General features: G+C 41.5%; 1 protein-coding gene across 3 annotated transcripts; it reads right to left on the minus strand.

Annotated features, from left to right (window-relative positions):
- Positions 1-1,341: 1,341 nt before the first annotated feature.
- adad1 (adenosine deaminase domain containing 1 (testis-specific)) lies at positions 1,342-11,579 on the minus strand. Of its 3 annotated transcripts, XM_061788630.1 has the most exons (13): positions 11,350-11,578; positions 11,124-11,228; positions 10,534-10,637; positions 10,308-10,436; positions 9,386-9,556; positions 9,023-9,094; positions 8,759-8,884; positions 6,274-6,565; positions 6,126-6,201; positions 5,041-5,197; positions 4,725-4,959; positions 4,282-4,414; positions 1,343-2,949 (listed from the first exon to the last, which is right to left on the minus strand). In XM_061788630.1, exons 3-13 carry the CDS (start codon positions 10,589-10,591, stop codon positions 2,836-2,838), a joined length of 1,563 nt encoding a protein of 520 aa, XP_061644614.1. In that variant the 5' UTR covers positions 10,592-10,637; positions 11,124-11,228; positions 11,350-11,578; the 3' UTR covers positions 1,343-2,835. The 3 variants fall into 3 exon arrangements, with proteins under 3 accessions (XP_061644616.1, XP_061644615.1, XP_061644614.1); XM_061788632.1 differs by having other exon boundaries at positions 1,342-2,949; positions 9,026-9,094; positions 11,124-11,579; XM_061788631.1 differs by having other exon boundaries at positions 1,342-2,949; positions 10,534-10,648; positions 11,124-11,579.
- Between the last annotated feature and the right edge of the window lie 2,141 nt (positions 11,580-13,720).

The following is a 13,720-nucleotide window of genomic DNA, read 5'->3' on the forward strand; positions in this document are numbered from 1 at the left end:
ATAATCTCATAAAAGAGCCCTGTCACTTCAAAAAAAAAAAAAAAGGTCATTTGAAGAATGCTTAAAAAAAAAAGTGACAGATTATAACAAGAATATGGCATAGCATAAATCCTTCTCGGCGGCACAGTGGGCGACTGGTTTGAGCGTCTGCCTCACAGTTCTGAGGACCGGGGTTCAATCACCGGCCCCGCCTGTGTGGAGCTTGCATGTTCTCCCCATGCCTGCGTGGCAGGGTACACCCTGAACTGGTCGCCAGACAATCACAGGGCACAACTGTATAAACAAACAGCCATTTGCACTCACATTCACACCCAAGGGAAATTTAGAGTCTTCAAATCAACCTACCACGCATGTTTTCGGGATGTGGGAGGAAACCGGAGTGCCCGGAGAAAACCCACGCAGGCACGGGGAGAACATGCAAACTCCACACAGGCGAGGCTGGGATTTGAACCTCAGTCCTCAGAACTGTAAGGCAGATGTGCTAACCAGTCGTCCACCGTGCCGCCAGTATAATACAGAAATATGGAAATACATGGAAATGGTCACTTCTAAGTAAGCCACTGTAATAATAGTTGTTCTTTGGGGAGGATGAAGACTATATGCCTGAAAGTAGTTCTATTTGTTTTTCTACATGTGTTGCTCCACTGTTTGTGTTCACACAGTTGTAACAGTAATAAGTTTAACTCCCCAACACCGATGCTATTCGTTAGACTTTCTTTGCTATTTTGCATTGTTTGTTAGCAATAAGCCAAATGTACTTCACTAAGGCAAAGCTATGTGGTTGTTTTCAATACACACGTAATTTTTTGTTTTATGTTTAGCTTGACAGTAAACTTCAACGAGGAGTGGAAATGGGTTGAAGCCTCTTTTTGTGTTTGTTGACGTGTCCACTGCAAGTGCCACATGCACTGATCTGCACCCAAATTAACAAGTGTAATGACGAAGTACTGCCTATACTAGTGAAATTACAAATAAATGCTTTTACTTTGTTTTCATGGAGGCTCGCACCAGAGACCTTTTAAGAAACCTAGGAACTGTTTTAAATTTGGGGGGAAAAAAACATGTCTCCTTTAAATGTACAAAATTTGCAATAAAATAATCCTGATGAGTCCTTACAGAATACATGAATAAATGATAGTAATACAGCCATAACACTTTATATACTGTACAGTTTTTTTACTTGTTCATAGTGTAAATTAGTTATAAGTTATACTATAGACAAGTCATCTCCATCAATCCTAAATGTATTCAGTCCATACTGACATATGATTATTATTGATGGAGTACCTGTAAGAGTTTGGTTCAAATTAAAATAAAAAGAAAAAAAGTAAAATTGGAGTTGTACATACAATCAAAACGCCTTGATCCTCGCACACAATTCCATATTCCTCTTGTAAGTCATGAAATAAGAAAACTTTCCGTTTGATGAGACTGAGCAAAGTTAATAATGTCTCATACTAACAAACACACAGGAAACCTAAGTGTGTTTCCTGCGTGCTTGCGCAATAACACAAACAAAACAAATCACAGACTGAGATTAAGTGGCCGCGCACTAAGAGAGGGTTCTGTTCTGCTTTGAAGGAAGCCATACTGAAGACTTTTTAAGGCTTGCTTCACATTTAAAGGCCTAGTAAACCCACCCGAAAAATGCCTTGGAAATTTGAAGCACCACATGGAAAACTTTTGTAAACAAGTCTGCGTAATTAGAATGAATAAAAAAATAAATAAAAATCTGCTTCCTAAATCATGAAAAATAGAGCCCGCCCTCCAGGTGCAGGACAGTGTGGGCGTGTTGGCTGAATGAGCCCCTTCAGCTGTCAATCACGTACATTCCTGACTGCCAGTGGCTCTTTTACGGCAGGCAGCCACAGCCACAAGCTGACTGGCACTGTGTCCATTAAACAGTTAACTTACCCTGATGCATCGCTGTCGACGACGCCGTACCAGCGAGCTTGCCGCCTTGTTAGCTTGCTAGCTCGCGCACATAATAAACAGTTATCTTTCTCGTTTATCTGGTGCCAAGTCTGGTCCAAATATTTTTATGGTATAAAATGTTTGGAACAACTGACCAAGTTGAACTGAAAACTCTACGAATGTGTAAAGGAACACACTGGCTTACTTTACTTCATTAAGATACCATTCGGATTTGTTCTCGTTAACTTCTCCCGCCTCTTAAAATAAAATTTGTTCTGATTGGATCTAGTCTCTGGCAAGCATTTACGTCTCCTTTTTATTCATTGACAAAAAATGTCAATACACCTCATCATCGTCTTGGTCTATGGAAATAATTTTTTTATGTAGTCATCGTCTCGTCAGAATTTTTTTTTTTTTTTTTAAAAAAGTCCTTGACTATGATGAAACATTTTCATCAACAAAATTAACACTGTTCCCCACAATTTCCGGCATATATATTTTTATGTTGGAATGCAATGATACATGTAACCTCAAACTCTTACTCAAACGGTACAGCTTGGATGCTGTTTTACAAGCGTTATAACATTTACCCACTGCTCAGACACTACGCTTGCTGATATGCAAATATAATTCGAAAGTTAACAAAAATGAAAAGGGACAGGTCGTTTCCGATACACACCTCAGAAAGAGTGACTTTGTTTCCTACAGCAGAAACATTTAACAATTTAAGAAGCACATGTGCTGTGCTTACAACTAAAAGAAGCAACTTTGCAATCTGCAATCTGACAAATTGTAAACATTTGGTGCAGATGTATTATAAACGTTGTCCTAAATACAAGATATTTAACCATAGGTTTTGACGACCTCAACAATGAGAAACAAACATGGCAGAGTTCTTATTCGAACCATTTGTTTGAAAATCTACATGGTGAAGTCATCGTTGACCTTGTGCTTGTCTGGCCAAGAACCAAAGCCTTGCTGCATCAGGTACACTCTCAGCACATTTTTGGCCGCCTGGTACGGCTTCGCCGCACTCTTCATGGACAAAAACAGGACATAATTACAACCGTAATTTCTCGTGTATAATGTGCAATTTTTCCCCCAAAAATTGTCAAAAGTCTATAGTGCACATTATACATAGGTATAGGGGAAAATGAAAATTTTTATAAATGTATGCCGTCACCTAGGGGTTATGAAAAAGGGGAAGCCTACACTTTCATTCCAACATGACAGGGGTACGCATGACTGCATATACTGTATGTACAGTTGTGCTCATGTTTACATACCCTGGCAGAATTTGTGAAATGTAGTTTTGTTTTTTGTTTTTTTTTAATAAATAATACGACTGATGACTGAACAACAACCATCATTAATTTCTTCATGGTTATGTTTTGTTTAATGATAATACTTTTCGGCGGCACGGTGGCCGACTGGTTAGAGCGTCAGCCTCACAGTTCTGAGGTGCGGGGTTCAATCCCCGTCCCCGCCTGTGTGGAGTTTGCATGTTCTCCCCGTGCCTGCGTGGGTTTTCTCCGGGCACTCCGGTTTCCTCCCACATCCCAAAAACATGCATTAATTGGAGACTCTAAATTGCCCGTAGGCATGACTGTGAGTGCGAATGGTTGTTTGTTTCGATGTGCCCTGCGATTGGCTGGCAACCAGTTCAGGGTGTACCCCGCCTCCTGCCCGATGACAGCTGGGATAGGCTCCAGCACGCCCGCGACCCTAGTGAGGAGAAGCGGCTCAGAAAATGGATGGATGGATGGATGGATAATACTTTTCTGAAATGCTTGACAGATTAATTTGAATCCAATAAAATGAAATTAAATGTGTTTCGCCAGCTCTTCACGTTTTCTTTAAAAAAATTGTACCCATCTTACAAATTCTGCCTGGGTAATCAAACATATGCGCACAAATAAAAGTAGGGTGGTGAATTTCAAAATAAGATCAAGTAAATAAAAAAAGCATTACGTGTTAAAATAAAGTGCTTAACTTCAGAATAATACTTTGAAAAAACTAACAATACAGATTCATGTTTTGATCATTTGGGTAGAAGCAAAATCATGCATTGTAAAAATACGTGTGTGTGTGTGTGTGTAGAAGGGTTTTCCAGAATTTTTAGGTCAACTTTGGGGGTGCGTATTATACATGAATGCGCATTATACACAAGAAATTAAGTTATTATGCTACTATAATTCCATCAGCAATAATTTAAAGGCAAACGTGTCACGCATTTCAGTGAGCAAGAAAGATGGCAATGTACCATACAAACATTACGTGTGGAAGGGGAGGGGGGGAGCAATAAATCATGTTAACACTGTAATAGATGTGTTCAATGAAAACAGGAGAAGGGTTCTTCAGGGTTACCTTGGCTTCTCTGTATGAACTTGCGGCTAGCAGGTCCTGCCTCTGGGCCTCTTTTGCCACCAACTTGAAGCGGTGCAGCATCGCTGCCTTGCACAGGCGGCTCGCCAGAGCAGATCCACTCTTGAAGGGAGACCTATTTCAGATACGATTACCTGATTGGCAACAAAGCAGCACAAAAGTACTGGACAGGCGAGTCTCTATGGTTGAACAAAAGTCTGAATTGTCCTTAGGTGAGAATATCAGTGTGAATGGCTTTGTGTCTATATTTTCCCTGGCCACTAGTCGAGGGTGTACCCGCCTCTCAGCAATAGTCAGCAGGGACAGGCTCCAGCTCACACGCGAACCAAATGAGGATAAGCCATACAGAAAATTAGTGTTTCTGATCAGCTCACAACTTGTAGAACGACAAAACATAAAGGAAAAAGACTTAGTATCCCACTTACTCGTCGATGGTCTTGCCATTCAGACCGTCCACCACCTCGATGGAACGGTCGCCTTCGCTCCAGTTGAAACCGTATGTCACCGGGCCGTTGGCGGGACTACTGGCGGCCACAGAGGGCACTGTGCTGATTTGAGGCCTCATCATGCAGTAGAACATGGGCAGCTGCGTGGTGATGCCCTCCGTGCGGCGGTTCACCGTCATCTCCACGCCGCGGATGTCCCCGCCACCCGAGTCACCTGGAGGGGTTTGTTAAATGCAATGATTGATGATGATGATGATACAGTATGATGAGATGGTTAAATGGAGCATCCACTTGCCCACGAGGATTGTCTGAACATAGACGGGTTCTATGAAGTGGCTTAGCAAGGCTCCCTGGTAGCCCAGCACCTGCCACTGAGTGATTTTGTCCATCGGCGACACAGTGACCATCTTGGTGCTCGGGAGCTCGAGGGCGGTGGAGAAAAGCGAGAACTCCTTGAAGGAAGCATGTCAGTAGTCACATAAGGGAATGTTTGTTTTTCAACCTCTCCCTGCCACACTCAGTTGATTATACAGTGGTCTCTTGAGGTACAAGTGACCTGAAGTACGGGTTTTTCGAGATAGTCATTCCGCTGATTTCGTATTTTGAATTATGAGCGTTGTATGGGCAGTGAACTCAACTGACTTCACAATAAGCAGCAGTTTGGCATGTAGTGAAACTGTTTATTGTCACTCCCAGTTTAAGTTTACTGTCAAACTAACGGATTACGTATTGTGTTTAAATTTTTTTTATTTTGATAGCTTGTATAATGCCTGCCCATCCATCAAGTAGGAAATTATACGCCAGGTAAATCTGTGAAAATGTGTCAGTGAGTGAGCTGTTCTACACTTCTGCGCAGTGTTACATAAATGTGGGGCTAATTTACATAATAACCAACCCCACCAAGAGTTTACCTGCCCATAACATGATCTGCTGGGCTGGGCTAAGATATTGAACCACTTTAAAGCACAAACACTCATCCTCCCACAGGTGCAACACCCCTGCTATTATGTCAAAGCCAAAAGGTAAACAGAGCTGCATTGTGTTTTAATGAATAATCAAATTAGCGTTAGCTTCCGACACATACTCGATTGCTCTGTTAAGTTGTTGACACCGTGGCGGTGACTGTGTATTTTGTGTTTGGTGATGTGTTCATGCGCCACATGCACACAGTGTGGTGTATGAAACACTGTCTATATGGGGCGGAATATATATTCACTGACTTACACGGGATGGGCTAATTTCAGCGGAAAGGCCAGAACCCAGAGTCAAACCCACAACCTCAAAGCTGTGAGGCAGAAGTGCGAACAACTAACTCACCGTGGTGCCCGTAAGTAATAATATTTACAAGATGCAAATTTCCACAGAATAATGGTACAACACCTTTCCCTCCACTGACAGGTGCAGGCTCATCTCATTGTTCATCTGCCATGCCGTTATGGAAAGCGGGTTCAGGGACCTGCAAATACATCAAAGTACAACACATGCTACAACTCGTGTTCCGAACCACAATTCTTCAGTGAGTACTCACAGTGTGGTGGTCATCTGAGCGGCGCCCTGGGGCACTTGGTTGACGTAGAGGTGCAGCGTGGTGCCACTCTTCAGGCTGAGGAGGTCGTTGCCACTGTGCTGTAAGATGGACTTCTCTACCAGGTGCGTCGTTTTGCTGAAGAACATCAGCAGGTGCTGGTAGAGGAATCTCATGAGAGACCTCCTGGCAGTGACCACCGCATGAGAGTCGTGCACAACGCGTCCATTTGTTGACGTGCCGTCATTGGTGCTGTAGTTGCCGGTGCCGATGGCTACCACGTCACAACTAGTGGCTGCAAAAAGCAAATAAAAAGAATTCTAAGAGAGCACAGTATAATATCCAGAATTTGTTTGTGTACAAGACTATTCTATTTCCTCAAATAGTAAGATGCCAAGCCCTAATCACTGGGTCAGTCATCAATTTTAAACAAATAGCAGTACTCTATGTAACGCCTTTTTCTCCCCTCAGAGAATAAAAATGGGCAAACAATTAATAGCAGCAACGCATAAAAATCTACATATATTGTAATATATAATTAACATCATGAAATATACATTTAAAAATAAAAGAAACAAATTATTCAAAATCTAAATATAATGCATACATAAAAAAGGGGGCAAAAAACTATTTTCATCTACCTAGCCTCATAATTTAAATAGTCACTATTTGTGGGAAAAAAAAATCAAAATATGTTAATATAAAAGTTGATTGTACAAGTATAATGAATTAAATTTATCCCCCCACCCACAATTAAACAGCTTTCCCTAATACAGATGCAATGGAAAATATTTAAGTACCGTATTTTCACGACCATAAGGCGCACTTAAAAGTCTTAAATTTTCTCCACAATGGACGGGCGCCTTATAATGCGGTGCGCCTTATGTGTGCACAGAGTTCCAAAATCTGTAAATGTTGTTGTGTGACTTTGATGAGCGCTCCGCTTGACTGACTGGGAGCATTTCCTGCCGACATGCTGCTTATATAGAGGAAAGGCGGACGTGACTTGAGGACAGCATGCGGACGTTAAAAGGGGAAAGGGTACGCGTGAAAGAGGACGCTAAAGGCACGCCCCCAGTAGGTATATATTGGCTATATTGCCCCAAAATGGCACGATTTACGAAGCACAGTTTAAACTGCAACCTATCAGTTACGCGGAGGAACATGGGAATCAAGCAGCCGCTAAATAATTTATTTAAAATTTTTTTTTTTTTTAAATCAACGAATCCATGATTCGCAAGTGGATGCCTGGGCTAAGGTATCTGTTTTGACTGTTGTCCGAGGAAGGACAAGGAATTTGTCTCCGGTAGTTGGAGCCGCTCTAGTACGACAACAGACTGTCAATTGACAGAGAACACTTTTGAGACATAAAGACATTGACAAAAAACAGTCACTGAGCAATAAAGGGTTGCTAGTTATCTGGTAATGCCGGTAAAAAAAAACTGCTCTAGCACTTAGAGCAGTTCGAAAGACTAATATTGCAGTAGTCCGGTGCAATGACCATTGTGCAAAGGGCGCCGAGGCTTCAAGCGAGTAGTGCAATAATCTGGGACAATGTTGATTGTGCAAATGTTGCAGATACTCCTGAATCAGTGTGCAAATGTAGCAGATGCTACTCTGGCATGAGTGGCCAGTATTGGTCAACAACAGATATGCAAATAGTGCAAATGTTTTACCATGCCTGCGCCCAATAATGCGGTGCGCCTTATGTGTGTGTTAAATACAGAAATAGACCTCATAACTGAGACTGCGCCTTTTAATACGGTGCGCCATACGGTCGCGAAAATACGGTATTAAAATTCCCTGCAAAAAAAATTACAAACCCACAGTCATGGTTGGAACAATTTCAACTACAACTAAGATTGCAAGCAGTTGCGTTTTGCAAATACACTTCATAAAAAGAGTAGAATTTAAAACAAATGACATTTTATCATCATCATTTACTGTATTTTTATGCATTCAATTTTTTCTGAAGTATGAAATGCTTTTTTTTTTTTTAGATCCTTTTTATATTTTCTTATCTCTCAGTCTTGCCCTCGTCACACAGTGGACTGTAGAAGACATCACTTCAATTCTTGGCATTTTGCAACCGTGGACGCCTGGTACTCTGCAGTTGAGTAAATATATTGTGTTTAAAATGAAATAAGCATTGGACTAAATTCCATTTGAGGATGCAAGAACTGCCTCCCAGAGTAGCTGTTTGGAGATGCACTGCTATCCACAGATCTTCCTCTTAAGGATGCTCCACAGGCTCTTAATAGGGTTGAGGTCAGGGGATAACGGCACGCACACCGTGAGTTTTTCTCCTTTTATACCCATATAGTTTACTCAACGAGTCTGTATTTTTCCTTTAATGTGGCTCAGATGGGAAAATAATTATTAAACCTTCCTGAAATGTATAGGAGTGACATAAACAACAACAACAATCTCCAACTTGAATTTTATCTGCATAATAGTTTGGTGTGTTAAAGGTGACAGCAACACTCACGAGTCTGAATGACGAATGCCGCGACGGAGGTGGCACAGGCGGAGAACTGCGGGTGGCTGTTAATCAAATTGGTGAGCTGATCCCTGACAGAGTTTGGTATCTGGAGGTTAGCGGGACTCTTCTTCTCTGCCAAGTAACATGAGTAAAAGTACAAGTTACTTGTTTATCTAAGGAGGCTTAATTGCATCCATGTAGCAGACACGAGCGCCAAATCAGAAATATCAGTGAAAATAGGAAAAGCAGCACATTAAAAGGATGGACTACCACGAAAAAGCCTGACGGCTTGAATCTCTGACTGGGAGGGCTCGTCTTTGACCGGTTGAAATGGGGGGAAAGCTGGAAAGGAACAAAACAATCAAATAAAATACTTTCATAGGGAGCAGCTTCTTGTACAATAATTGCTTATTTTTAAGTCACGCATTGTGATGGTTTGAAGTTTTGTTTGACTTTTGTGGCCTACTGTAAATTTCCAGAATAATTTTGGTTGCACTTCAAATTGTACCATTTTCGGGGGTGTTCATCTCTGGATGAACCACTGTACATGATTTAGTCAGGCTTCACAAGCTTTGTAGCCTCTGCCTATCAACCGTTCCCAACTCCGATATTTTTTCGATCTACTAGCCTGACCTGACATTTTGGGAAGGTCAGCCTTGTCTTTCTCCAACTTGGGCAGCAGGTCCTGTAGAGCCAGCTCGGCTGCTTTGAGCCGGGCCGCCTTCTTTGTCGTCCCCATGCCGGTCTTGTACTTGACGCCGTCGACAAGCACGCAAAAGGCGAACAATAACCCAGTTACGTTGGCTGAAGTGTCAGAATGGACAATAAGGCTTTAGTGACACAATTTAGTGGCACAGTTGGGATGTGCATCAAGTCAGCATAAATTGAAAAAAAAATAAATAAATAAAATGCACGCAATCAGATGTCTTCAGTTTGGAATAGGCGTCCTTCAAATGTGAGTAAAACTCCAATATGTAGCGGGTATCTGCAAAAGATCGGCTATACTGTCAATGTGAGCTAGATATCACTAACGACACAATAAAAATCTCCCGCTGTAAATGTAAAGTACAGTGAAAGCACATTTAAATATTGTCTAAATATTCTGCATTTGATGTATGTCCATCATTAACCAAGCAAAAATTATTGCCAGCTGACTAGTGGAGTGATGATGCAAGGTTACCCTAAATAAGTCCACCCGGGCCTACTAAACATTATGTCATATGTAAGGTTTAGTATTTAAGTAATCTACTGTGTTATCACTGCCTGCTGTTGACACTTGTTGTGGAGATATTTTGGGTGTATACGCATGCAGGTTGTTTCATGAGTTCCGTCAGTTTAAACAAAGCCATATCGGATGTGTGTCACTTGAAATCTATCGAATCTAAATACAGGCATTAAATAAGAATTGGGCACTTGGATTTGCAATGTAAATCAAGTCACAGAAATCAGTATGCGTCTTCCTACTTACTGTCTCAAAATGCTGATTTGACAAAGGCCATCAAAAAGATAGTGGTGTACTTGTACTATATATGATGTCATACACTCGCTACTTTACCGGTGGTCACTGTCTCCTTGATTTCCAGCTGGAACTGAAAAGTCTGGGCCAGTTGATGCAGCAAGGACACAGCATGGGTCTTACCGCTTCGATATCTGGTGATCAGCTCTTTTGGCCCAACGGGAGGCTCTTTGGGTTGTTGCGGGGGGGGGGGACCCAGATAACAGTATGTTTTTGAATTACTAATTTGATCATAAACCTACTGCAGTCACTTTGTGGAACTCACCTGAATTGAACGCGCTGCTTTTATAGTGTTGATACTTTTGTATGTCGGAGTTGGCCATTTTGGGCAAAGCTGGCTCCTCAAGAACTGCAAAATGGGCTGTACACCTGAAAATATCCTGAAAGTTCAGTTCAAATAATAATCATAACGCTCAAACAAAATACATTTAGCCCCCCAAAAAATCTGCATTTGATGACACTGAGAAACACACAGACAGATATAGTAGCTGTAATACCTAATTGCAATAAAAGTAGTCGGCTACTGTACAGGCGAGCACGTAAATGCCGAAACTAATTGATTAGCAATCACAGTTTGCATTGACGTCGACATACGAGACGATACTATCCTAAATCGGACGATAACATTTCATGATATCCGTTGTAAACTTAATTGGACAGCTAATGTAGAACATTCTTACAGTTTATCGTTGTAAAATAAAAACGCCACTGGGACTGATACGAACGTCATTCTCGGTATCGATAAGCTTTAATTACTTACGAAACGTTATTTACTCACGGTCACACATTTGAATCTTCCGACTTGTGTCATAAACTGTCTTTATATCAGTGTTTATTTGCCAAATGGCCGCTCACCTGTCCAGCAGTAGCGTAAACGTTGGCACGTCTCCACTCAACAGCTTGTTGCTTTCCTCCAATACCAGACAATAAACGCACTTTGGTCACCGTCTAATTGCTGGACTTTGTGCGAAGAAGTCATGCAAATTATTATTATTTTTTTAATGTCGGACACTTAGACGGCTTTTGGCCAGTTAAAAGTTGGCGCTTCCAATAACCTCTCGACTTTTCAAACAGCTTTCACCTCTTGAATCTTGAAGTATTGCGATATCTGAACACTTGAGTGTGAGCCGGAAGCTTTTACGAGTGGAGGCTAGCTTGACCACGGTCAAAGGAACAGTTCACATGAAAAAGCAAAATGGACACTTAAAGCTTCAACTTTAAGCTTGCAGTTAGCGAGTCTGCACGTGGAGTGCGTGGGGCGTGAATTGCGCATTCTGTTAACGGTGACTGCTTCTAGGAATAAAGCGACTGAAAAGCATCAGCGACTGTGTGAGCCTTGACCTCATACAAGGGCATTACAGTATTTTCATTTTTTAATTTTCTAGCTTGACATTTTGCTGTTGTTTTCTGCTAGACTGTAAAAATAAATTTGAAATGTACTTATTATTAATATTATTACTTAATTAATAAAGTAAATGGAAATTTGTTTATATTGTATCTCATAGAGGCCTCTCAAAGTGCTTTACATGGATAACATAGCCACAAACATGTTTATATCTGATAAAACAGATCAAAATAATTAATAATTAGTGAGGAGAAGCGGTAAAGAGAATGGATGGCTATTTATATGAATAAAATACCCTAAGCCATAAATATAATACGATACAATGAAAAACAGTAAGTACGGTGTGAACTGAGCATGGCTTTGTGTGTCGCGTGAGGACATATTTGGATGGTGCACGCCGTTTCTAGTTGTACCTTTGAAACCTTGTATGTTGAGACCATCGTAAAAAAGAGGGAACCCTTTTATGTCATCTTGAAATGAATTAGCATAGCAGAGAGCCTTTCCACCGTTCAATGTTAATAATTTTCGGTGGAAAACGGCCATCTGTCAACCTTGCACTGGGGCGGACGAAGACGATGCAGCTATTTTCCACCTTCAGTGATATCAAGACAGATGCTGTAAATATTCTATGGCTCCACCAATTTTGCGGGATGTCTGTGGAAATGATGCAGACTTTATGTAGTGTTGATGGTGAAACTGTAGTGGAAGTAGCACAGACCCCTGTAGTACCCCTTGTGGGTTCTATTGAACCTAACAGCCATGGTTTTGGATTGTAGTAGGAAGCCAGAGTACCTGGAGAAAGCTCACACAAACACGGGGAGAACATGCAAACGCCAAACAGGAAGGCCGGAGCTGAGATTCAAAACCCGACCTCAGATCTGTGAGGCAGATGTGCTAACCACTAGAGTACCTGCTTCCCATCTTTCATCATCTCAATGACATTTTTTGAGGTTAATTGTTAGCCTCAGTAGTGTTAAGTTAGCAAGTTAGTTGTGGTTTGGGGAGGCATTGCCTGCAGATTGGTTTCAATGTTACTTCTACATGATGTGGCCCGCTCTTGGAGGGGAAAAGGCAAGCATTTACACGATATTAACAGGAAAACTCGGCACGGTACCCACAGTGAGTAATGAAGATAGAGGTCAATGTGGTTTTGTTAGCCACTATCATTCAGACTTGAAAAGGGAACGCGAAAACGGGGTTTTCCCATCAACTACGTAGGATAAAGTGCACACAGTGTTAGGGGTCTTGACCACAAACCATTTCCATTCATGAACTTTGATGTCAGATCTCTCTCAGTTTCAGTTTTATTATTATTATTTTTCCTTACATTTTTCAGAAATGAAACCTAACCCAACCTTGGTGGGGGGAAATAAATCATTAATGTAGCTTACCTTTTGGAACAAACAACCACACCGAAGAGTCATTTAAGACAGTGGCATTCCCCACGTTGATTTATATTCCAAGATTCTGTATTATTCTCATAAGAACCCATCTTTTCCTCACATCCATCCATCCATCCATTTTCTCTCCTCACTAGGGTCGCGGGCGTGCTGGAGCCTATCCCAGCTATCATGGGGCAGGAGGCGTGGTGCACCCTGAACTGGTTGCCAGCCAATCGCAGGGCACATATAAACGAACAACCTTTCACACTCACATTCACACCTACGGGCCATTTAGTTGTCAATTAACCTACCATGCATGTCTTTGGGATGTGGGAGGAAACCGGCGTGCCCAGAGAAAACCCACGCAGGCACGGGGAGAAGATGGAAACTCCACACAGGCGGGGCCGGAGATTGAACCCCGGTCCTCAGAACTGTGAGGCAGACGCTCTAAGCAGTCGTCCACCGTGCCACCCTTTTCTTCACATTTATAATATATATACTGTACGTACACATATTTCAAAAGGTAAATTATGATTTATGATGATGATATTTCTCCGATCAAAGCATCCCGAAACTACAATTGTGCGATGATAGTCAAAACATTGGAAGAAAACCATTTACGATACATCATGATAACTTATGGAAAGGTACATACACTTTGAAAAAAAACAAAAAAAAACTTACTTGCTTGTCATCTGAAGGTGGTTTGTGAAAACCGTACCATA

The sequence above is a fragment of the Phyllopteryx taeniolatus genome, chromosome 10 (genome assembly GCF_024500385.1).
Source record: "Phyllopteryx taeniolatus isolate TA_2022b chromosome 10, UOR_Ptae_1.2, whole genome shotgun sequence".
NCBI lineage: Eukaryota > Metazoa > Chordata > Actinopteri > Syngnathiformes > Syngnathidae > Phyllopteryx > Phyllopteryx taeniolatus.